Raw genomic sequence first — 25,838 nt, forward strand, 5'->3', positions numbered from 1 at the left:
GATTTGTATATAGCCATGTCTGAACTGGGGTGGCTGAGTGAACTAAAGAATGGTGATGGATTAAACCCAGATCAGTTGACTGGGGGTGAGTGTTTGATTTGTTCAAGCGCTCCGTCCATCATCCCCTTTTGTATCGCTTTGTTCGCCCTAAGTGTGGCAGGGTATACTCAGACGTGAGTCCCTTGTTCACTTGGCCACTGGATTCAAGATAGCCTGGCTGATGAGGATTATGAATCCGAAACCGGTCCCAGGATGCTTGTTTCCGGTCCAGGGAAGACATGGCTTGGCAGTTCGGGCTGGACTGTTCCCATAAGGCACAGGGTCAGACTGATTTGTATATAGCCATGTCTGAACTGGGGTGGCTGAGTGAACTAAAGAATGGTGATGGATTAAACCCAGATCAGTTGACTGGGGGTGAGTGTTTGATTTGTTCAAGCGCTCCGTCCATCATCCCCTTTTGTATCGCTTTGTTCGCCCTAAGTGTGGCAGGGTATACTCAGACGTGAGTCCCTTGTTCACTTGGCCACTGGATTCAAGATGGCCTGGCTGATGAGGATTATAAATCCGAAACCGGTCCCAGGAAGCTCGTTTCCGGTCCAGGGAAAACATGGCTTGGCAGTTCGGGCTGGACTGTTCCCATAAGGCACAGGGTCAGGCTGATTTGCATATAGCCATGTCTGAACTGGGGTGGCTGAGTGAACTAAAGAATGGTGATGGATTAAACCCAGATCAGTTGACTGGGGGTGAGTGTTTGATTTGTTCAAGCGCTCCGTCCATCATCCCCTTTTGTATCGCTTTGTTCGCCCTAAGTGTGGCAGGGTATACTCAGACGTGAGTCCCTTGTTCACTTGGCCACTGGATTCAAGATAGCCTGGCTGATGAGGATTATGAATCCGAAACCGGTCCCATGATGCTTGTTTCCGGTCCAGGGAAGACATGGCTTGGCAGTTCGGGCTGGACTGTTCCCATAAGGCACACGGTCAGACTGATTTGCATATAGCCATGTCTGAACTGGGGTGGCTGAGTGAACTAAAGAATGGTGACGGATTAAACCCAGATCAGTTGACTGGGGGTGAGTGTTTGATTTGTTCAAGCGCTCCGTCCATCATCCCCTTTTGTATCGCTTTGCTCGCCCTAAGTGTGGCAGGGTATACTCAGACGTGAGTCCCTTGTTCACTTGGCCACTGGATTCAAGATAGCCTGGCTGATGAGGATTATGAATCCGAAACCGGTCCCAGGATGCTTGTTTCCGGTCCAGGGAAGACATGGCTTGGCAGTTCGGGCTGGACTGTTCCCATAAGGCACAGGGTCAGACTGATTTCCATATAGCCATGTCTGAACTGGGGTGGCTGAGTGAACTAAAGAATGGTGATGGATTAAACCCAGATCAGTTGACTGGGGGTGAGTGTTTGATTTGTTCAAGCGCTCCGTCCATCATCCCCTTTTGTATCGCTTTGTTCGCCCTAAGTGTGGCAGGGTATACTCAGACGTGAGTCCCTTGTTCACTTGGCCACTGGATTCAAGATAGCCTGGCTGATGAGGATTATGAATCCGAAACCGGTCCCAGGATGCTTGTTTCCGGTCCAGGGAAGACATGGCTTGGCAGTTCGGGCTGGACTGATCCCATAAGGCACAGGGTCAGACTGATTTGCATATAGCCATGTCTGAACTGGGGTGGCTGAGTGAACTAAAGAATGGTGATGGATTAAACCCAGATCAGTTGACTGGGGGTGAGTGTTTGATTTGTTCAAGCGCTCCATCCATCATCCCCTTTTGTATCGCTTTGTTCGCCCTAAGTGTGGCAGGGTATACTCAGACGTGAGTCCCTTGTTCACTTGGCCACTGGATTCAAGATAGCCTGGCTGATGAGGATTATGAATCCGAAACCGGTCCCAGGATGCTTGTTTCCGGTCCAGGGAAGACATGGCTTGGCAGTTCGGGCTGGACTGTTCCCATAAGGCACAGGGTCAGACTGATTTGCATATAGCCATGTCTGAACTGGGGTGGCTGAGTGAACTAAAGAATGGTGATGGATTAAACCCAGATCAGTTGACTGGGGGTGAGTGTTTGATTTGTTCAAGCGCTCCGTCCATCATCCCGTTTTGTATCGCTTTGTTCGCCCTAAGTGTGGCAGGGTATACTCAGACGTGAGTCCCTTGTTCACTTGGCCACTGGATTCAAGATAGCCTGGCTGATGAGGATTATGAATCCGAAACCGGTCCCAGGATGCTTGTTTCCGGTCCAGGGAAGACATGGCTTGGCAGTTCGGGCTGGACTGTTCCCATAAGGCACAGGGTCAGACTGGTTTGCATATAGCCATGTCTGAACTGGGGTGGCTGAGTGAACTAAAGAATGGTGATGGATTAAACCCAGATCAGTTGACTGGAGGTGAGTGTTTGATTTGTTCAAGCGCTCCGTCCATCATCCCCTTTGTAAGGTCTGCTTAAGAGCCAAGACCTCTGCTCTCTTCCAAGGGACATGTACCCATACTCGCTGAAAATGAGCCGGAGCGGCAACAATACCCTGATTTACATTAGCCTGAACTGCTTCCTTCCATACAGGAGGCACTTCTCTCATAGGATACTGTCTCGCTTTTATTCTAACAGAGGAATCAGGTTTGTACAATGTCTGAGACGGAAGCCTAGATCTGAAAGCAAGTATCGTCTCTACGGCATCTGTAACATCAGATTCCACTATCATCCCTTTAGCAAAGTCTGACTGCACATCAAGCACATCCTGCGGAATCGGACCCAACTCATTATCTTCCCATTCCTGACGCAGAAAAGTACACATCACATCGAAAACATACCTTTGCTTAGGCGGTTCCCACTGAAAGAAAACATCCATAACCGCTGGCAAATTATACGTTGAGGCATTTATAGCCCATCTACGAGCCAACAAATCCAACACAGCCCGTTCCTCAGAACTAGGAAGCTGACTACGACTCTGCTTACGTTCCGAAACATGGGTCATATTCAGTGACCCAAACAATGGAGACAACAAATTAACAACAGTTTCAGTCGTTCGTTTTCGAGCAGAAGGAGAAGAAGTAGGCGTAAAAACAGGAAAATGAATATCTTGAGGCAAAGGGGGAATAGGATCAGTAGAAGTCGAAGGTTCAGAAGTAGAAGGCAAAGGAGTTTGAGGCAAAGCTGGTAGCAAAGCTGGCGACCCTAGAGCGGGTTGCACAGGAGGAGGTAAAACCATCTGTGGAGAACCGGGTGGTTGAACAACAGCAGGAGGTTGAACAACAAAGGGTGGAACAACCGGGGGTAATAGAGGTGCAGTAGCACCCTGCACATAAGGAGGTGGCAATCTCAATAAATGAGAGATCAAAGGATCTTTTTCAAGATCTTCAATCGCTTTCGGAGGAGGAGACGGCAAGGCCGGATAACATTTATCTATGGCCATACAACGCTGTCTATCTAAAACTTCACTCGCTCGCTCCTCTCCATCATCCCTATACTGCCTAGCAGCTTGTAGTACTGACATATTCTTATCTTTCTTATCTCTTTTAGCTTGCTTAATTTCTCTCTGTTTGGCTTCCTTTCGCCAAAGGCGGAAAGAGTCAAACATTGCCGGCCGGGCCTTCTTTTTAAATAGCACAACTTCCAGATTATCTAAAATATTTGATTCAAAACTACCATGTTGGGGCCATCGTAAGACACCATCCTTCCTAGTATAGCGGACCCACACTTCATTATAAGTAATAGGACCTACTCCGTGTTTTGAATAGAGCTCATAAGTCGGAGTTCCAACCGGAGGTATCGGACGCGAGTCCTCTAGTCGGGAATCCTTGTTGCAACCACAACTAAACCATTTTCTAAGTTTGCTAAGACCAGGCATCTTATAGCTCACTAATCTAGCTTCCAACTTCAAGGGGTTATTGACTATCGATACTCTCGCAAATATACGAGCCCCTGGGCTTCGATTGCTGCAGTAACCAAATCAAACCAATACCAAGAACCAAACAAATTTGTGGGAGCGACCCACTTATACTTAACCAAAGTATCTGTCACGCCACCAGAAGACCGTCTATCGTCTCGCTCTACAAAGGATCTATCAAGGGTCCAAGACAGGGCGACAGTCAGGGCAGCAGTCCTTCGTAGCCGTGGGAAAGCAGGAAGCCTCGCAGAAAACACCTTCGGTCCACGTCGACATGCAGGGGTCGATGAAGTGGCGGCCTTCCTCCAGAATTTCCTTACGTGGCTCCTCACGAACCTCAGGCTTGGACCGGTACCGCTTGATGTCGCCCCACGTTGGGCGCCAACTGAAGAACCGGGTCTTTTTCAGAACCGGCGGTGCCAGGGACACACCCGATGTCTTCGGATTCACCTGTCTTGGCAAACAGAGACACGGAATACTTCTAGGTGGTGTCAGAGATCAAATTTATTAGCTGCAGCTAGTAACAGTAAACCAAGCAATACAATACGGTGTACGACTCGAGACTTATGCACAGTTTCAACCCATTACAAATGCACACCCATTGCGGCAAATTCTGACCCATAGAAACTCATTTCTATACATCATCACATTCCAAAAGCTCACTTTACATTGTACCAACCCCACAAGTTAATTATTAGGACTGTCCCAAATTCGATTACCAAAAGCCGGACAAACCCATAATTGAAAGCACTACCCATGTAATGAAAAGACATAAAGAAAAGAGCAATTCAGATATAGAATAGGATAAGATATGTGCAAGAAACTAAAGACTAACGATATCTTGAACAATGATTGGATTTCCAGATTACTATCAGCTAACGAAACCAGCTTCGTGCAAGGGTTAATTTCAGGTGAAAGGTGTCAGTATCTTGCAGTTCACTCGCAAGTCGAAAAGGCCCACGTTAATATGTACATGAGCAACGAGGCCCATGCAACTTTGTTTGTTCGTTTATCCCTATGGCCTACGTGAGGGCAACACAAAATGGCGTCTCGAACAACGCAAAACAAAATGGAGTCCGGTCCCAAAATCCACGGAACCTCAAGATGGAGACCACAAGCAGCTCCACGCAAGTATATTATGGATAATTATTTTTTTTAAAACAGTAGTCTGACGAGCCAGCTAAAGCTATCTCAAAGGCCAGACCTAAAAATACTCCTATACTTGAGAAGAAAACAAGCAGGCACTAATCCTATATTTATTTTTACAATACTTTCTACATCAAAACAAAACGTATGTGCTTACTGATTGCATTTCTTCTATCATATGTTTTGTGAGGATGTTCTAAAATACTTCTTTTTCTCATTTGTTAAGGGTTACATTATCTTGAAAGTATTTTCAGTTTCAATAGCTCAGTTGGCTCATAGTGAGTGCACTTCTCCTGTTGTACCACTGGGAGGCTGCTGACCTGTTTCTTTAACCCGAAGAACCCTGTCACTTCTCTCATGGTTGTCTTCTGCTCTCTTCTTTCAGGTGAATGGGGTTCGAGCTCTTATCCCGGCCAGTTTCCTGGAGGGCAAGATTCTCGTTTTCCAGAGTGGCTTCATGGTCACGGTCCGCACTGACTTTGGGGTCATCGTGTCTTTTGATGGGCTCTACCATGTGACAACCACGGTTCCCCAGAGTTACTTTAGCTTCACCTGCGGAGTGTGTGGTACGCCCAAAAGAGACCCCTCTGATGACCTGCAGACAAGGAATGATTCTCAGGCTGCCTCCTTTCAGCTCTTGGCCGAGAGGTGGCGGGAACCCTCAGAGAACAGCACGGAGTGCCAGATTTACCCTGTTGTGTCAGCGTGTAGTGACAAGAGGAAGAAAACCTACTCTAGAGGTGACTACTGTGGGATCATAGCCGATACCAAGGGCCCCTTCAGGGAGTGCACAAAGGCCCTTCCCTCACACAATGTCTTGGAGAGTTGTGTGCAAGAACTTTGTGCCTCAAATGGGACACGGGAAGTGCTATGTCACGTGCTGACCTCTTATGTGCAACAGTGCCAGGCTGCAAATATTACTGTCCAAGACTGGAGGAAAAAAGAATTCTGTGGTAAGTTGCTGCTCATACGCTTCTGTTGAAAACAGGCCAACCTGAGATTGGCATGCGCTCTCAGACATTAAAGCTGTATGCTCCGAGGGAGGGCTCTGTTTGCAAACAAGCACACACCTGAGTGTTGCCTTAAAGACAGCTCTGGAATACAAGGCCTGGGCCTGTATCATCTGTGTAACCTGAGGCACTGTTCTGATAGCTAAATAAAAAACTTCTAATATATGCATGAACAAAAAGATAGTGTTACTGGTTGTACTTAATTTGAGCAGGTAGTTTCCGGTGCTCAGTACTGGGACTGAATTGTCAGCACTAGCTCTAGTGACAAACCACCACACGGTGCTGCTGTCTTTTTAATTTTGAGAAAAACACAACTGTTTTTATTAAGCCACTATACATTGGAAATAAATAATAATAGCCTCTCATGCCCATAAGAATAGCTATGTGTGGCCTAAAATAGTTTGGATTGTCACAGGAGTGAGATGGTTAGGTGTTATGTTGGAACTGCTATTAGCAGCAGTGGTGGGGCAATGGGTGGGGGAGGCTGCAGTGGCCTTCCGAGAAGGTCCCTGGCACTTAACGTTTTACAAATTAAGCACTGTAAATCTGTTCTCCATGGATCTGCGGAATTAGAGAGATAGTACTGCTATTTCATCAGGAGATGTAAGGCCTGTGCGAAGAAACAGACAATCTGCCATCAATGGAATGAGAATGTGTGTTACCTAAAGGATAGCTGTGCTGTCAATGGGAGTGAGAAGCCATCCAAACATTCAAATAATCCAAAATGTAAGGCAATAGGACAGGCATGGGCATGTAAAATCCGTACATTTACCTGTATGAACCACAATCTAATGAATGCACCTGTAAAATCTGCATGATCTAACAGATAAAATGGTATTGATGGTGTGAGCCAGAAAGATTGCTAAACTATCGGAAATCCCTCCTATTGGAGACATTAGTCTGTATACTTCTCTAACAGCATTACGTTTAAAGGAATGTGTGACTTAATATATTGCACTGCTGCCTGTGTAGTCAAGCTGTAAGATATTAAAAACTAGGGAGCCTCTCCACTATATACACAATGAGTCTGTATCATACACTTCATGCTTAGGGATATCCCTGCTATATTTGGCCCCAACCCATAAGATCTGTAAACCTTACAGGTGGGCTCTTCTGTCTGAAACGGAGCTCTAGCATTTGCTGTTTGAGGAAACCTTCTCCCAAGCAAGGCTCAAAGCTTTTTCTGGGTTTGAGAGTTAACTCTTGTTGGAGGATGGGTTATTGGTACGGATAAGTAAGCATCAACCACTAACACTAAGGCCACCCACACAATATAAGGTCCTGACAAGGTCTCTATACATTGGCCCCTGGCTCAATCCTTGGTAGCTGCTTGCAAGCAGGCAGGCTTAACTCAGGAGCCAGGTATGTAAAGCATTTAAATACATCAATTCATTAAATAAGTAAGACACAATGCACAATAAAAATCACACACCAATTTATAAAAATAGGAAATATGTTTACCTTTAAAATGAAACCAAAATGACAAAAATCCATTTAGTAAAGATAGCCACTTTAGAGTGCTTAAAACATATAGGGTTAACTTGGGACATCTGGACGCACTTGATCGGAACAAAGTCAAAGTTTGAGGCCAACTGAAATAGAGCCCTGATGGGATACACTAAGTGGGAGGCCTCAGTCAAAATTTTTACTTTAGGCTTAGAAACGTTTCTGTAGGATTTTCTCCTGATGGCGTGCAGTCCCCACCAGCAGGCCGAGTTCGATGAGATGCAGTTGGATTGCTTTTCCACATGGCCGCAATAAAATCCTGAAAGTCGAAAGCTTTCAGCGGGACAAACCTAAAATCCAGTCCGGGACACGGTTAAAAGTAGTTGTCTTGACTTTCAACATCAGGCTGGTCCACTTATGGAGCTTTTTCCAAACGTTCTTCTGGATTTCTGGAAATCCTTCCTGAAGTTCCTCTTGAGGAATAAAAGTATCCAACATACAAATCAATCCGCTAGAAGCTCTGAGATGGTCCTTAAATGTTTAGGCTACAGTTCCCACAATACACCTGGCCAAATCCTTAATCCAAACTGGGGACTTCTTGAGGGAGATGGTGCAGGTAAGCTCTGTTAACCTGTTACTTTCAGGGAGTCCACTCCTTAATCCTTTTTGAAGCAACAGGAGCAGTCCTTTAGGGAGTAATTCTATCTTGTGTAGACCTGGGTTCCAGCAGGGCAGTCCTTCTTCTTGTAGTTTCAGGCAGCAAATCCAAGTTGCTATGCAGCTCTTACATATTTGTTTAATGATATAAGGCGACAAGTAGGGGGGCACCCCTGTCCAATGAGGTGCAGGGTGCTACCCAAAAGCATGGCAGCTTCCTCCAAAGTGTGGCATATTCTTGTCCCAAAAAGCCCTGCACTTTAAAATTCAACATGGAGATATTCTTTCCTTTGGAGTAAGAGCAGGTTAAACCAACCTATGGGTTTGGCTCATTTCCATTAACACCCCACCTTCACCTCACGCAAATTTCACTCCTCGATCTACCATCTGGCTTCGGTTACAGAAAGAGGGTGTACGCCTGGCAGACATTCTTTACTGTGCTGCTCTCTTAGAAGCCCAATTTGATTTACCCAGCCCCCAGCCTTGCCTGTTCTGTGTAACTGCAGAGCTCTCCCCATCAGATAACCTGTGCTCTATGCTGCCACTATTCAACCCATCATAGCTGCTGGGCTAAGCCTGTTGGGGCTGACCAATCAGGAAAGGCTGCATGAAGGCTGTATTTTGACTCACAGAATAGAAAGTTCCATAACTTACTGTCTGCACTAGTTATGATACATTCAACAGTAGGCAGTTGTTGGATTTATCATTGTCAATCTTTTAAGACTTGAACGACATTTTTGTAGCTCCTTCTTAGCAATTTTTGTACTTAAATAAAATATTCCTGGGCATATATCTTTTATAACTCTCCCTGCTTATGGTTACATGACACCCCACCCTGGGGCACCTATGGGAGACCTTAAGTGTGACTTATATGTTAAAAAAAGGTACAATACTATGTTGGTAGTACCTATACCACCAAGTCGAATTTGCATGTAATTTTCTTTTAAAGACAGTGGGCAAAGCAGGGCTGCCTTTAAAAATGACAATAGGCACACACCAGTGCACACTCCAGTACAGGAAATCTACTAGTCCTCTAACCCCCATCCCCTGTTATATACTAGTGATGTATAGGTAGTTTGAATCCCCCCTGCCATATTATATACAGAATATGTCATTGCCAATTGTAAATATACCTTATTACCATATACATTTTTCATCAGGGCACTGGTCCTGGGCCTGGTTTGCAGCGCTTATGGCACAGTCAGAGTCAGTTACCACCAGTATCCGTCACTAAATGGGGGTAAATAGGGTCGAAAAGGATGACTTTCTCATAACTCTCATATATAATGTTTAGGAATGTCAGCCCCATGTAATCTGAGGAATCTGTTATGTATGGTCTATGTCTTTAATATTTTCTCAGGCTGACATATGGTTGTGGAACTTAAGGTCCTTCTGGTAAACCTCATAAATGCAATACTAAATACTGTCCCACCAAGATCTATATTTTATGTACTCTTCGAAAGCAAACATTGAAGGTCAAATAAGTGCCAGTGAAGGTTTCATTTACAGTATGGTAGTAATGTAATAGTTTTGGAATTAAAATAAAAAATTACATCTTCATAGTTTGAGTTAGTAATTCAGTGGCATATAGATGTATGCAGTAATGTTTGCAAACATGAGCAGTAAGAAAAAGTTATGTACCTAAAATGGTAATTGTCCTATTTCTATTATTCATACATTCTCATGCTTGAATTATCCCATAGTCGAGCTAGGAGTACCAAGATAGTCAAGTGCTAAACATATCCAAGAGGCTATAACAATGGCACTCAATGAGATTACATCAAATTCACAAAAAGTGGAGGGAGGAATGCTAGCAATTTGTTTAACTACTGACTACTGGGAATTGCTCAGATAGCATTCCACCCAATTGTTCTATGACCCACCTTGCTAACTCAGTTTGAACCCAGCCATATGCAAAGCAGTCATGACCCTGATATACTAAACAGGCGGTGCCTTGCATTTCTTATCTAGCTGAGGGACCACAGTTGACACTGTGGCTGGATTCTGCATAACCTAGAGACCCTTGCTATATATTTGGATGGCCCAGGTTTGACTGACCTCTTTGGGGAGTCTTAAAGATTTTTAAAGGAAAGAGTGGTAGCAAATCCTATGATTTGTTATATTGCAGGGTGTGCAACAAGTAAATGTCTTTTTTAATGTACTAAACCAATTTAGAGATTCAGTAACATGTGACCGAATCACTAAATAGATTTAGGGAACCATACTAATTTCGTATTTTGAAGGAGCGCATTCAGGGCATCTCTTCCAAATACTGATTCCTTATGATATGTATTAATGATTTGTGACTGAAATTACGGTTCTCCTATTAACATGACCAGAGAATCTGGATTTCATTAAAGACACGGAGGCTAACATTATGCATTAATCCTTTAATGCAACTCACAAAAAGCCGCTTACATCATAGAAAGAAGAATTAGAATGCATTGACAGCGGGACAACAATATAAGGCATGAGCAACAACAGAGCTGCCTCTTTTAAATGCAATGAAGCAAGGAGAACGTCGGGAAGTTCAAGGTGAAGCTTGGACTAGAGAGCGATGAAGAAGGGGAACGAAGAGAAGTCCAGGAAAATCCCTTGGGTTGAGTTATCTGAAAAGAAAGTGAAGAATTAAAGGGATGAAAGAACCTTTGTAAAGATAGAATGCTTATTGAAAACAACAACAAGACCAAAATTAAACAGTATATGAATGCAAATAGTCAACAACATAAGAATATATACTCCGTCCAAGGGAGGGACGGGTGGGATAATGTTAGCCTCCGTGTCTTTAATGAAATCCAGATTCTCTGGTCATGTTAATAGGAGAATCGTAATTTCATTACAAGACAGGAGGCTACATTATGCATGTTGGTAGCCTTGAAGAACAACGTCGGACATGTGTTCAATAGGTTTACAATAATGACGAGCAAAAGTGGAGGCATTGGACCAATCAGCAGCTTTAGGAATAACATCTAACTTACCACCAGACCAAAAGGATTTGCTAGCCATAGCACCTCTGAGAGAGCGGGCTTGAAATTTAGAAAGGTCAATGCCAGCAAAGCTCATAGCCAACTTAACCCATCTGGCGATAGAACAGGAAGAGATAGGTTTAAAATGTTTGGCAAAGGAAATGAGAAGTTGATTGGCATCCTGAGGGTGAAGGTCTTTCATTCTGGAATCGGTATTCTTTCATACAAACAACAACACAAAGTTTTTTGCAGTGGTCAAAACAAGGGTAAATTATAGAATCTGACATGGTTTTTGTTCTCCTAAGAATTTCAAACTTAACCCCAAACATGTCATAACATCTATTAGAAATATCTAAAGATTTAACATCAGATACCCTACGACAAGAACTCAAACATAAAAGAGTAGCAAGTTTAATGGAAAAACATTTCCTTTTAAGAAGAGAATTATCAGGCCATGAGCAAAAAAGTTCAAGGATAAGTTTAACGTCGCACAAACATTGGTATTTAGGCCTAGGAGGTCTTCTTAGTCTCGAATTCCAATCTGCGGAAAGATTCGATTTTCCTTGGAGATATTCCGCCTTCAAGGAAAGAAAACATCCAAATTCTCCTGTCCAAATCAGAGAGGCATGCTGACCATGCCCCTCCAAGGTGGTTTATATAAGAGTCTGCGGAGATGTTGTCCATCTTCAAAACAACATATCTGCCCTGAAGTGAGTGTTTGAAACTCATTAGGGCATAAAGACCAGCAGTCACCTCTAAAAAATGTATATGGTGGGAGGACTCGGCCTGAGACCAAACACCACCTGTGTCTTGGTCGAGGAGGCGGGCTCCCCAACCATGAAGGCTGGCGTCTGACTCCAAGACAAAGTCTGGAGTCGACCCGAAGATAGCTCTTCCATTCCATGCATCCAAATTGTCCAGCCACCAAGAGAGTTCCAATCTTGCTTGTTGATCTAAGGTTACAAGGTCTCCATACCACAGACCGGATCAGAGGGCATTGGCTTTCACTCTCTGGAGGGCACGATAGTTGAGAGGTCCGGGAAAGATGGCTTGAATCGAGGGAGAGAGTAGACCCAGAAGTCTGGCCAATTCTCGAAGTGTGAGGGATTGCTGTTTTAGAGCAAACCTGATCTCTTTCCGAATCTTGGCGAACTTCTTGTTGGGAAGCAGAAGGAGACATTTCAAGGTGTCTACGGTGAAACGGGAGAGAGGGGAAGAGGAGAGAGAAGGACTTACTTGGAGGGTTGCTGTTGGGAGTTCCTCGGGAGGAGAAACCTCTGCCGCGAGAACCTCTTCCTCTCTGGGGGTAGAAATGACGGTTGGAAGGGTAGAAACCTCTGCCCGCAGCACCTCTGCCTCTACTGGATGAAAAGGGCCGGTAGTTTCCGCTGCCAAAAGAATGGCCCCTTCTTCCGGCCTGTCCAAAAAAGTTGGTATTGAAGACACGCTTCATATTAATCTGGGCCTTGTCTAGGGCAGTGAAAGTGGAAACGTACGTCCCTATAGTCTTGATCATGTCCTCGCCGAAGAGGAGCCCCCTGGGTTTCTTTGAAGGCTCCTTCTCGGCCAGGTCACCCAGCTTTGGATTAATCTTGTTGAGGATGGTCGTTCTCCTTTCAATGTTGAGGCCTGAATTAGCATTGCCGAGCAAGACGATTGCCCTTTGGCTCCAGCCTCTAACCAGGTTAGTGTCAATTGGTGAATTGGAGATATAAGATACTTCGGCCAAGTGAAGAACCTTGGTAAGCGGGCCGAGGACATGGAGAAGGCGATCTTGGCAACTTTTGAGAGCCATCTCAAGGCCTTTCCTGGGGTCTTTACCCAGTTTAAACAAAAATATAATAAGATCGGGATCGAGATTAGGGATCTGACAGACCTTCTCTTCAATGCATGGCCTCGGGCATTCAGATCTGAGGGTATTACGTGTCTCCCTTTCGAGGGAATTCCTTAGCCATCTGGTAATGAATTTAGAGACATGGTCCTGGGGAAACCACTTTGAACTATTGGGGTAGGAGATGTTGATGGGAGAGAACATTTCGCCACCCAGGGGGTCGAGGATGGCGTCTTTATCAGAGGGGGAAGAGTCAACCTCAGAGTGGATATTAAAATCCAGGTCATTGAGATCCTGATCATCTAAGTCAAGGATAAACTCATCATAATGGTTGTCGAAGATTTCATCTTTGTCTGAATCGGTACCTGCATTGTCGCCTGCACTATTACAAGTTTGTGCCGCTAGAGACACCCATCCTATTCGTGTCGCGAGGGACACCGGTATCTTTTGAGGTGCGGGGGCCTCCCAACGAGCGCCAGGTGCTAGGACCTGCCAGGTCGAATGAGGTACCACGACCTCTAATAGTGCCTTCACAATGTTTCGCTTTTTTAGTGCTTTTTGAGCATACAGCTTCCGGATCACGAGGAGTGTCGTCATCATGGTCTTGTAAGAAGGGTCTCTTGGACGACATGACCTCCTTCAACGTGTCCAACATGCAGGACCTCATATCTCTTTGCAAGAATATTTTAAAGGAATCATTAGTATGATTAGGGGAACTAGCGACAGCATCGTCTGATTCCATATCAGACATAACGGGTAAGTATAATTAGAGAAGCTTGAAACTATTAAACAGATGTGAATTATACTTATTATTTTATTTATTTATTTATTAATTTAATCTTTTTTTATATCATATGTATAACCCAAAAATGTATAAGTAATTAAAAAAAATTTGATCCATTATATCAAGAGATAATGTTGCAGGAAATATTTAAATAAAGGAGGAGGAGAGGTGGAGTTGATCCCTCTGTGGCTCACTGTAAGAATTATGCTACTTATATTCTGATACTATATATTTAAATAATATAACTGATTGGCAAAGCTTTGGGGAAGAGAAGCGAGGGCAAGAGTTACAGATTTGGAAGATCGTGAAACAGCTGAGCGAGGCTCCGGCAGCGGCTGGCAGGCGCGATGTAACTGACGCGCTCGAGACAGCCGCTGCCGGGGGATTAGAGGAATGACCCTCAGCGGCTGGGGCACGCAGCGTGGCTACCGCCGAGGTTCATTCCTTGCAGAGGCTGAAGGACGCGCTCGCGAGGGAGAAGCAAGCGCGTCTGAGGGAATTCAATAAAAAATAGAAGCAAATATGCCGAAAGAGGTAATTAGATTAAATTAATTACAGTGGTGGTCCGCCCGTAACGAAAGCTCCGGCAAGAGTGGGAGGCGAGGGGGGAAAGGGGGGGCGGGTAATCGACGACCATAAATTGGAAGTCGAAGGGGGGAAGGCGGGGGGGTTGTCGGGAAAGCGACAAGGAATGAGGCAATCTAGGCAGAAGGCAGTAGTCAGAAGAAAACCACGATTAAAGCAAAACAAAAATCGGAACACAAATCATTGAAAAGGACAATGAAAAGGTATTAAGGCAAGGCAGTCAATCAATAAAAAACGTATAGTAAAACATTGAATGAGAAATACAATGAGAAATACAAGAGCAAGATTAGGAACAACTTATCTGCTTGCCAGACGCATTTAAAAGAGGCAGCTCTGTTGTTGCTCATGACTTATATTGTTGTCCCGCTGTCACTGCATTCTAATTCTTCTTTCTATGATGTAAGCGGCTGTTTGTGAGTTGCATTAAAGGATTAATGCATAATTAGCCTCCTGAAATCCAGTTACAAAGCATTATTTTACCCTAACCGATTTACAAACAAGAAGGGATTCCCAATGGACCCTTTCCTCTTTGTGAATGGTCAAAAACACATTTTAAGGAGTGGGCAGAGGTCAAGGCATTTTCAAAACTTCATTTTAAACACAACCTTTTTCGTTTACGGAAATCAGGCTTACTTTTTTTTAAAGTGCTTTATTTAAAGCCAATCTCAGACATGGTGGTCTGCTGACCCCAGGAGGCTGCCATCCCTGTGATTACAACAAATTACAGGAAGTTGCAATTTGCAACCTACCTCAAATATTAATGAGGTAGGTCAAATTGTTACCTACTATGATTCTGTATTGTTTGCACTACCCTAGCGCAGAAGTTGGTTCGTAAAATACAAACGCATTCAGTAAAAGTAATTGTGTAAATTGAGACCCCCTTCACTGCATGTATTCTTAGTGCATCTGGCCCTCTATTCTTTGTCTGCGATGGTAAACTGAAACATTTAGAAGCCTTCATATTAATAACATGCTCTCCTGCTATGGCATGTGGTGTAAAGTCTACGTGCCAGCACCAGAGAATCAGGTGAAGAAGCTTCATGGTCATCCCTTTCTGGGGTTTTTGGTGATAAGTGTTTTTCTTTATTATTTTCGTCATCAGTTGTGAAGCCTGTATGGGTTGGGGATAAAGTGAAAGCAGATGACTGAGGCATCCAAGATAGAGATACAACCTGGATAACCAATTCGTCATGTGGAAATTCAGTAGGCATTCTTGGTGGCAGCGTTGTGGAGTTTGGTAAATTGGCGGTTGTCCTTTATCTGGGAAAGGTTTGTAGTAATCAGCCATCATGATTCTGAGCTCCCGCACCAAGGCTATCAGGATTTGTATTATCACCAGGTAAAGGTATAGTTGCTCCTTATAATCAGCATTATTTTCCTGGTGCAACTGCCAGTGTGGTGAGCGTGAGTCCTCATTGAAAAGTTCATATGACCTTGAATGATGTGGCTGCTCTCGTTCCCCATAATGTGTCCTTGAGGGAGGATACTCTTGTTCATAATCAAACTCCTGCATTTGACCCTTACTCAAGCAGGTCTGTATGCAGGATTGGAAGGTCCTTCTGCGTCTGAGCCTTCTGTGTCTTGCAGGTGGTTGATCAAATACCTTGTTTGGGGAAGTATGTTGAGACATTATCGCTGATGGTATCTCAGTCTCGAAATGAATTTTATTGGAGCAGAGGAGGAATTCTCAATTGTTAATGGAATTTGTAGTGGAACTGTCATCAATGGTTGTCTCGACAAACGTGATGTCATCAACAATGGTTTCCTCAACGGCTTCTTCAAAGACAGTGGCATTGATGAGGACTTAACTGAAGGCAAAATGGTTCCTTTGACCTTCTCCTTCACAAGTCTCTTCCGCACCATTGATGTCAATAGTGACGTTGACAGTGTTGTTGTTGGTGGGTGAAGTAGTGCAGTTGTAGGCGGAGAATGTGTAATATAGTTGAAGTTTATTCAGTGCAAGGCAAGAATCCATGACTGTAAGCATTTGACATGCGCAGATCTCTAGAAAAGAAAAAAATAAACTGTTATGCAATACAGAAATGTGTACAATACAAAATTGAATATGAAAGTGTAACACACTTTGTGTTGCAACCTACAAAGTAAATATAAAGAGTTATTCATATATATAAACTTTAAATTTAAATGGTAATTTCCTAGAGCGAATATTCTCTCTGTTGACTGTTACCTCAGCCAAGGAAGTCACAGGCAACAAAACATCTTGGAGTGTCCTGGAATCACCTTGACATTGTGGTACCAGCAACAGAATAAGAAACTACAGTATCTTGTAACCAATTATAAGATTGACTGTGATCCGCATTAAAAGCAGAACGCTTCTTGATGATGTCTGCCTGTGAAGCAGTGAGTAGGACCAAACTCCTCTCGTTCCAGCAACCTCTGTTTTCTAACAGGGCAGAACCTTTGCTTACCTGAGTGACTAGTACAGGTGAAGCATACCTAGAAGTTGCTTTCATTACTCTTTTGGGATTTTTGATTAGAACCCAATCACCCACCTTTAAAGATTCATTTTCAAAATGCTTACCAGAGTCGAAGTCAGAGTTCATAAGGTTTGGTCTAACCTCAAAACTGGATCTAATGGAATCCAGAGATTCAATTTCTTGACTACTTTTGCTACAAAGTCCATTAGGACACACATTAGAGTGCACTTTCCTTCCATTACAAAGTAAAAGGTGCGACCCCAGTAGTACTGTGAGGTGTTCTTTTGTATGACCATATCTTGTTCTTTAAGAATTCTTAAACATCCAAACCTGAGGACAAGGTGGTCTGCACCCCCTCCTTGACCATTCTGTTCCCCCTTTGAATTAGGACATTGGAGGAGGGTTAGTACAGAGCCACTTTGAAATGTTGAACATCATTGTGTTTTAAAAACTTACAAATCCATTGTGAAATGAAATGGGTGCCATTGTCTGTGACAATTGTTTTTGGTGGTACCTCCAATTTGAAGACATGTTCTAAAATATCATGGCATTGTCAGTAGTGGGACCATCACAAAACCAGTAAAACATTAATTTTGGAAAATAATCCACTGTTAAAATTAAACATGTGTTCTCATTGGGTAAGACCTCATAAGGACCAGAAAAGTTGAGACCAACATTTTCCCAGGGATCTTTTGGAAATGGTACAAGAAGTAGTTACGTATTAATGGTTTTCTATCGTTTGTCAGAGAGCAGCCATTCTGCACGACTTTCAATGGTTGATCTTACTTGACTCTCCAGAGAAGGCCACCAAATAGTATTCTTTAAGGCACTGACAGGGTTTGGTGACTCCCAAGTGACCATGGTGAGTTGTTTCTTTGCATAGGCTTTCTGGAGGAATTAAATCATGACGCATAACCATCTCATCAACAACTGAGAGTTCAGGCACCACAGAAGAGACATGTTTACTCTCATCAGAAAGAGTTCTACTCTCTGGCCTCCCTTTAATAATGAATTATTTGACCTTATTGAGCTTGGGGGTCTTTGGAATATGCCTCTCTCCAGGTCCCTTCAGAAATATGACCACCCTCCAGAACAGCATCCACTGCCGCCACAACAAACTCTGCTTCTTCTTAAGTATTCTCTTCACACTCAAGAGACATACAGGATAAGCAGTCTGCTCTAAAGTTCTTCCTACCGGGTAGGTGTTCGATGTCAAAATTATACTTCTGTAATGTAGAGAGCAAATGTACTAAACTGGCGGATGCCTTATTAGTTCCTCCACCATTGAGAATGTACATTATTGGTTTGTGATCTGTAAATACTTCAAATTCATCACCCCAAATGTATGATCTGAACTTTTATATTGCTCAGACACATGCTAGTGCTTCTCGTTCGATAGTGTTGCATTGCGTTTCAGCGGGTTGTAGTGAAGTAGAAGCAAATGCAACAGTGTGTTACTTGTCACCAACCAATTGCCCAAGTACAGAACCAAGTCCTGACAAGCTTGCATCTGCATTCAAAAAACATTTGCCTTCATCCTGAAAGGGTTGCAAGGCTGGTGCTTGCTCAATGATGAGTTTGACTTTGTCAAATGTGCTGTGCAATTCTTTACTGCATATGAATTTAGCACCTTTTCTAAGTAATGCTCCAAAAGATTCTATTTGAGCATACCCATGCACAAATCAAGCATAATATTCGGCCAACCCTGAAAATGTAGGTAAATCATCCTTATCTTTAGGTGGAATGCCTTCATGTATTCCTTTCATTAAAGCAAATATAGGTTTGATGCTTCTGGGGACAAGGTGTGGCCTATATAGTCAAGTTCATGAACACCAAACTTACATTTCTCATGTCTAATAGTCATACCAGCACTGCATAATTTTGAGAGAACTTTGGACAATGTGTCAATGTGGGCCTCACGACTTCTAGTGTGCACCATAATGTCATCTTGGTAAACTTTGACTCCAGGAATATCTTTGAAAAGGATATCCATGAGCCTCTGGAAAACACTAGCAGCGAAGGCCAAACCAAATGCAGCCCAAGGTAGTTGAATGCACCAAACGGAGTCACGAAGTTTGCAAGTTCCTGAGACTCAACGCTAAGCGAAATTTTGTGATAGGCTGGCCACAAATCTATTACAGAGAAAAATGTGGACACCTCCCCAGACTTTTTCCATACAACTGCAATGAGAGATCCCCTAGATGAAGAATGGCATGGAATGATGATTCCCTCTGAGCAAAGATTCTTCAGAACTTTTAAAAAAATCATCTCTGACACTCAGAGGCAAAGGTCAAACCTTATGTATCACAGGTTGAACGTTTGCTTTTAACCAAATTTGGTGCTCAAAACCTAGCACAGTACCTATTTTGTCAGAAAAAACTGTGGGAAATTGGTGAATGATGGTTTCAATACCTGGAGAGGTACCTGGAAAAGAGGGTTTGTTGGAGTCTACAATAACATCTACAGTACACATATCATCTTCTATACAACCTTCTGGAAGATCACCTAGCACTATAGGATTATCCAAACCTGGTTTTAAGTAAATTCCCATTTTCATTAGGTCTTGCCAGCCTAAAATGTTCCTTCCTTTCATGGCTACATACACTTTAGTAATGGTATGTCGGCCTAGACATGGTACTTTTGATCTAAAATAACCAAGCATGTCAATTGCAGTTTCCACAAAGGTTTTGGGATTGAAATCAGTCTGAGAAAGCATTACAGAAGCATTCCATTTCTCCTGAAAAGTGATATCAGATAAAATTGTAATTGCCGATCCCGAATCAGCCATAATTGGGGTGGCACACCCCCAATTATGGCATCACACCATTGTACCTTTGCATTCCGTACTCCACGTATTGTGTTACATTCAATTGTTAAAACCACATTACTAAGTCTTTCAGAGCAAATATGGGCATCTTTAGTGACATCAATGCTGTGGATCTTGTGTGATATTTTAGTATTCTTGCAAACTGCTTAGAAATGTCCCATTTTGTTCATGACATGCACCTTTTTGAAATGGCAGGACAGTTGTGAGAATTGCCGATATGGGGTTTTGACCCACATCTAAAACATATTAGAGATTTCTTGAATGGAGGTTTTTCGGGATATTGCCAGCAGATATAGAACTGATGGTATCTTCACCTTGTAAGATGACTGAGCTGACCGATTGTCCTTCATGAATGGCTCTAGATGAAACCATTGAACATTCTATTTCCTTTGCTAAATCAATAGTTTCAGATAAAGTGGGGTTCCTACAACTCAGAAGTCTTTCCTGAACTTTGAGAATAACATGCAAAGGCAAATTGATCTTGTATGGAAATATTAACGCTTGCTCCAAACTCACAAGTTGAGGCTAGGATCCTTACTGCTGCTTCATATTCCTCAACAGTTTCATCCGTGCTTTGTTTTCTTTTAAATACGTTGTGACGTTCAAGCATATTGGTTGGTTCTGCATCATATTGCTTGCCCATTCATGCCAACCTTCCTTGTAGGGATCCCAGTGATCCCCCTTGTGGTAGAGAGCGTGATAAATTAGCGGTGCTGCTAGTCCAATGCAACTGTATAAGATTGCTGCTTTGCGTGTGGGAGAAAAACATGTAGCATCAATTGCCACAAAATATTCTTACCCATTTAATGATTGGTTGCCAGGTGACTGTAGAAAAGGTGGTGGCAATGTAATCTGTTGAGGCCATAATTTAGGTAAAGATTAACCTCACTTGAAGAAAATGAAATGTGACACTGAATAGCAACAGGGTAATTGTAGGCAGAATCATGGTCAGCAATTAAATTTCAAAAATAATGAAGAAGATAATAAAACAAAACAATATGATTTAGAAGGCCCAATTGACCAGTTAATACTGTCTTTGATTCCAAGAAGCTTCCAGTGTATTGCACATAAAAAAAGAAGAAAAGAAAATGAATGACAGTACCTGTATGCCTTGAAATGCAACTGGTAGCTTGTGATGAGGGCAAGTGTTGCCAAGCTGTTCCATGTCCATGCGAGCTGAGAAAGAGAGACAAGCCAATGCACAGGTGCAGTAGCAGCTACTTGTGGTGAAGACAAACACCAGCAGGCTGGACTGCAGTCCCGTGAGATGGGGGCACACGCTGACGTTAACGCACTGCAGTGAGCTCGCGTACACTCACGTGAACTGCAAGTCATTGAGAGCTCAATGAGCAGTTCTGAAGAATGCCACTGTCCAAAAGCGAGATCAGCTGGACTCCTTTGGGAGAATGAAATCCACTTTTCAGGAGCTTAACGGAGTCTGGTAAAGCGATGACTCGGGCGAGGTGTTGAGCCATTGAAAACACCATGATCCGATACTAAAAGAAGAGGTGGGTCAGTGGGTGCGTAGGAGCCGCTAGATCGTCACCAATATGAAGTAGTGCAGTCGGAGACAGAGAATGGTTAATATAGTTGAAGTTTATTCAGTGTAAAGCAGGCCCCTATGACCGGAAGCGACCCGACATCCGCAGATCTTCGTCACAACTGAATTGTTGCTGGGAGACCTGCAAATGGCGCTCCAATAACCAGGGGTGGAAGCATAGTTAAATAACATCAATATGCTTCTACACTAATAATGACGGTCTCGAGGTGACCGCATGCGCCTCCCTCACCAGGAGCGAGGCAACTAATTACATCACAGTGGGCTTATAAACAGAGAGTTCGAGAAGACAGGGGTAAATGGCTTCTTGATAGTTGATTCCATCAACCAATCAATCAATCAATCAGGGGTTTGTAAAGCACACTACTCATCCGTAAGAGTCTCAAGGCATGGTGGAGTGTGTGGCTCCATTGAGGTCATTCGAAGAGCCAGGTGTTAAGGTCTTTCCTGAATTGTTGCAGTGTTGGGCTTCAGCAGGAGGTGAAGGGAGAGATTGTTCCGGGTCTTGGCTGTGAGGTATGAGAAGGACCTTAACCCCGCTCTGTTCCTGTAGAAGCATGGGACCTTGGCTATGGAGAGGTCGGCTGAACAGAGGTTTCTCTTGGGGGCGTGAAAGGAGAGGCGGTTGTTGAGGTATTGATGTGAGATGTTGTAGAGAGCCTTGTAGGCATGCGTGTGCAACTTGAAAGTTATTCTTCTTTCAACGGTGAGCCATTGGAGGTCACAGAGGTTAAGGGTGATGTGGTTGTGCCTTGGGATATCGAGGATTAGTCTTGCTGCGGCGTTCTGGACGGTCTAGAGTTTGCAGGGGTTTTTATTGTTGATTCCGGCATAGTGGGCATTGCCGTTGTCCAGTCTACTGGTGATGAGGGTGTGAGTGACTGTTTTCCTGAAGTCGGGGGGATCCATTTGAATGTTTTACGTAATTTGCAGAGGATGTTGTAGCATGCAGAGGAGACGGCATTGATCTGGCTATTCACAGTGAGCAATGAGTCCAGTATGATGCGGAGATTACGTGCATGATCTGTCGTGGTAGGTGGGTTTCTGAAGGCAGGGGGGCCACCAAGTGTCGTCCCAAAACAGAGAGGTGGAGGACTAGCTCTAATCTATAAGGATGAGTTAGAGTGCACCCTATTGAAGGCTACGTTACCTAATTGTGAAAGTGGCTTTTTCACTATAAGAACAGGTTCCATTAATATCATCAATGGACTACTTATATACCGGCCGCCTGGAAGGGCTGCACAGTTCGGCGAACATCTTACCGAATTGATAACCCAGCCGGCGCTTCGGTACAAAACATTTCTTATCTTAGGTGACCTAAACCTTCATTTTGATAACACAGCTTGCAAAGAGGCCCAGACTGTGACAGAAGCACTCAAATCTCTAGAACTCAACCTCCGATCTAAATCCCCCTCGCACCAACATGGGCACCTTCTAGACCCCATCTTTGCTAACTGGGAGGGTGTCAATGTCTCCCCCCGATTAGAACAACCTGGTCTGATCATTTCATCATCCCGTTTGAAATAGAAGGCATTTCTCCTGACAACAGAACCAATAATCCCTTACCCCAGAAGCATAGAGACTGGAAAAAGTTCAAGCAGGAGACATTTAAACTTGCCCTACTTGAAACACCACCGCCCCCTAGCAATACTTTGCTAGAGGCGTGGAACAATTACGAAAGTTGGATGTCCAATGCCTTAGATAAAGTAGCTTCTTGGACACTCAAACCTCCCGCTAGAATGACCAAAACTGCCCCTTGGTTCTCTTAAACAAGCCAAAGCAAAATGCAAAAATCTTGAAATACAATAGAGGAAAAGTTACAACCTAGAAAGCAAGTCAAACTACACATCAGAACTTAAAAAATATCACAAATTAGTAAGAGCGGCAAAAGGCGCCTACTTCAAAGGCAGAATAGAATCTGCCGACAACCCCACGAGAGAACTCTTTGCTATTTACAAAGAGTTAACGGTCCCGAACAGACTCGAAGCACAAGACACCTACTCCAGCGAGCTATGTAACTCCATAGCTGATCACTTTGTCGGCAAGGTCGACAAAATATACGCCACTTTTTCTCATGGAACTGACTCCTCTAGCACACAGATGGCAGTCAAAAATAGTCCTACTGTTAAATCCCGCTTAACATGCTTTAAAGTACCAGAGAGAAAGGAACTGCTGAGCATTGCTCAAAGCATACAGTCCGGATCCCCCGCGACGTGTACCCCCCTAACCGTTGCAAGGGAGTCTTGGAGAGTATGATTGATAAAATCTCTCATATCATCACTCTTTCTCTTCAAGAATGCCACGTTCCTGACACATGGAAAACTGCCCAGGTTATCCCTCTGAAAAAAAAAACTAATGTCCTCATCTCCAAACTCCAAAATCTCCGGCCCATTTCCCTTCTTCCCTTCTGTGCCAAAATAGCGGAAAAAATGGTCAATAGGTAGCTTATGAAATACCTGGAAGAGAACTCCCTCCTGCACCCTACTCAGTCAGGGTTTAGAGCCGGCTACTCGACTGAGTCCGCCGTCCTCTATTCCACTGAGTGTCTCAGACAAATGGCGGACGAAGGACAGACAGCAGCGTTGATTTTATTAGATCTCAGTGCAGCATTCGACACCGTGCTGCACACAACGCTGCTGTCTCGCCTCTCTGACATGGGAGTAGAGGGACCTGCCCTTGCCTGGTTAAAATCCTTCCTGGCTAACAGAAGCTTCCAGATGTACTGCCCCCCTTTTACATCCTCCCTCCGGAAGCTGAGACATGGGGTCCCACAGGGATCCAGCCTAAGCCCAACCCTGTTCAACCTTTATATGGAACCCCTGGCTCACATAGTTGAAGCTTCCGGGGTGGATATAGTGACCTATGCCGATGACACTCAACTGATGATCAAGCTGTCACTCGACCATATGGAAGATGCCACTAACTTTTCCAAATGCCAGTCATCAGTAGCACTATGGATGAACAACAACTGTCTACGCCTTAACGGCGAAAAAACTGAACTATTAATCGTCGGCAAATCCCCCTCCGCTTGGTCGCACTTGAGGTGGCCGGCGGAACTGGGCAATCTCCCCTCCCCCGTGGACTCTGTCAGAAATCTTGGAATAATGCTTGACTCCGATCTCTCTTTCAGATCTCAGGTCAATAAAGTCACGGGAAGGTGCTTTAGCACATTAAAAACCCTCCGAAAAGTCCTCGAACTCCTCCCCATTAGTGCCAGAAAAACACTAGTCCATGCCCTAGTCACACCCCACCTTGACTACGGCAATGTTTTGCTCCTAGGTCTAAGCAAAAAATGCTTACACCAACTGCAGTGCGTGCAAAATGCTGCTGCCCGCCTGGTACTCAACTTGCCTCGCAGAGCATCTGGGAAAAATGCCCTAGCAAAGCTTCACTAGCTCCCGGTCAAAGAGCGCATTACATTCAAAGCCTTATGCTTCACGCACCGCATTGCCCAGGGCAGAGGCCCAGGTTATTTGCAAAAGCTCCTCACAATTCACCGCCCCACCAAAAACCTGAGATCGGCCGGAGCTATGCTGTTCAAACTCTCGCGCACCCGCAGAGTCAAGATGGGTGGCCGCTCTTTCAGACATCTGGCCCCCAAGTACTGGAATGAATTACCCCTGGATCTTCGTATGGAACCTTCAGAAACGAGATTCCGAGCCAAACTCAAGACTCATCTATACCCTGTCACCTAAATCCCCCTCCTTCTTTCTACCCGTCGCTCCCTCTCCCTTGTTTTCTGTTCTTGAGATGTAGTAGCATTCTAGCGCGGGGACACGCTATTTTTAGTGCAGCCAGGCGCTTTAAAAATGGCTTTATTATTATTATTATAGGGGGTGGAGACGAGGATAAGGACTTCTGTTTTCTCTGCTTTGAGTTTTAGGCCGCTGTTCTTTATCCATGTTGCAACAGCTTTCATCCCTTCTTGGAAGGTGTGCCTGGTGATGTTGAGTTTCTTGATGAGGAAGAGGATGAGTTGGCACGGAGACAGGAAGGTAAACAGCTCAAATCTTGTACCGGGCACCAGGTCGCCTAGATGTGCCTGTTCTAACTTTCGCTGGGGATGTGTGTCTGTGTAGTCCTGGTTGTGGTGCTTTTGTAGTTGGAAATAGAGGCAAATGCTCTAACTGGAACTTTGTTAATTTGTCAGTTTATGTGTGTTTGTTTGATGTGATTGTGGTCCTGTTTTTTGTGTACCACTGCCAGGTGTAGGGTGTGATGTGGTGTATGTGTCATATCATTAGTGAATAGGAGTGAAGTGCGGCGTGGTAAGTTGTGAGGGTTTGTAGTGGGCAGTATTTGTTTTGTGCTCCGTGTGTGTTGTATTGGAGATTGGGTTTGGGGGAGTTTTGCTATGCAGAGGATGGAGACTGTATGGTTGGGTGTAGACATTTTGTTGATGGTGAAACTGGGTAGCAATGTTCAAAAGCCGGCATTGAATGTTCAAAAGCCGCCATTGAATGTTCGTAAAGGATCCAAGGGGCAGATTTACAAGCCCCTTGCGCTGGCAGCGTGTCACTTTGTGTGACGCATTGGCAGAGCATTTTTCTGCCCCATATTTACAAGGACAGGAAAAGCCACACTCTGTGGCTTTTCCTGGCCTTGTAAATATGGCCCCTTTACACTTGGCACTTTGCGTGAAAGGGGCGTTGGTGTGGGTGATCCCACGCAACACCCATGGAACCAGACATATTTCCAGATTGAC

General features: G+C 44.1%; 1 protein-coding gene across 1 annotated transcript in view; it reads left to right on the top strand.

Annotated features, from left to right (window-relative positions):
• Positions 1-25,838, top strand: part of LOC144769637 (alpha-tectorin-like) — a 355,087-nt gene that overhangs the window by 11,657 nt on the left and 317,592 nt on the right. Inside the window, exon 2 of the mRNA XM_078653811.1 lies at positions 5,417-5,984. Within this exon, the coding sequence (XP_078509937.1) occupies positions 5,417-5,984 (568 nt within the window). The remainder of the gene's footprint in view (positions 1-5,416; positions 5,985-25,838) is intronic.

This window comes from Lissotriton helveticus, chromosome 7 (genome assembly GCF_964261635.1).
Source record: "Lissotriton helveticus chromosome 7, aLisHel1.1, whole genome shotgun sequence".
NCBI classification, from domain to species: Eukaryota; Metazoa; Chordata; class Amphibia; order Caudata; family Salamandridae; genus Lissotriton; species Lissotriton helveticus.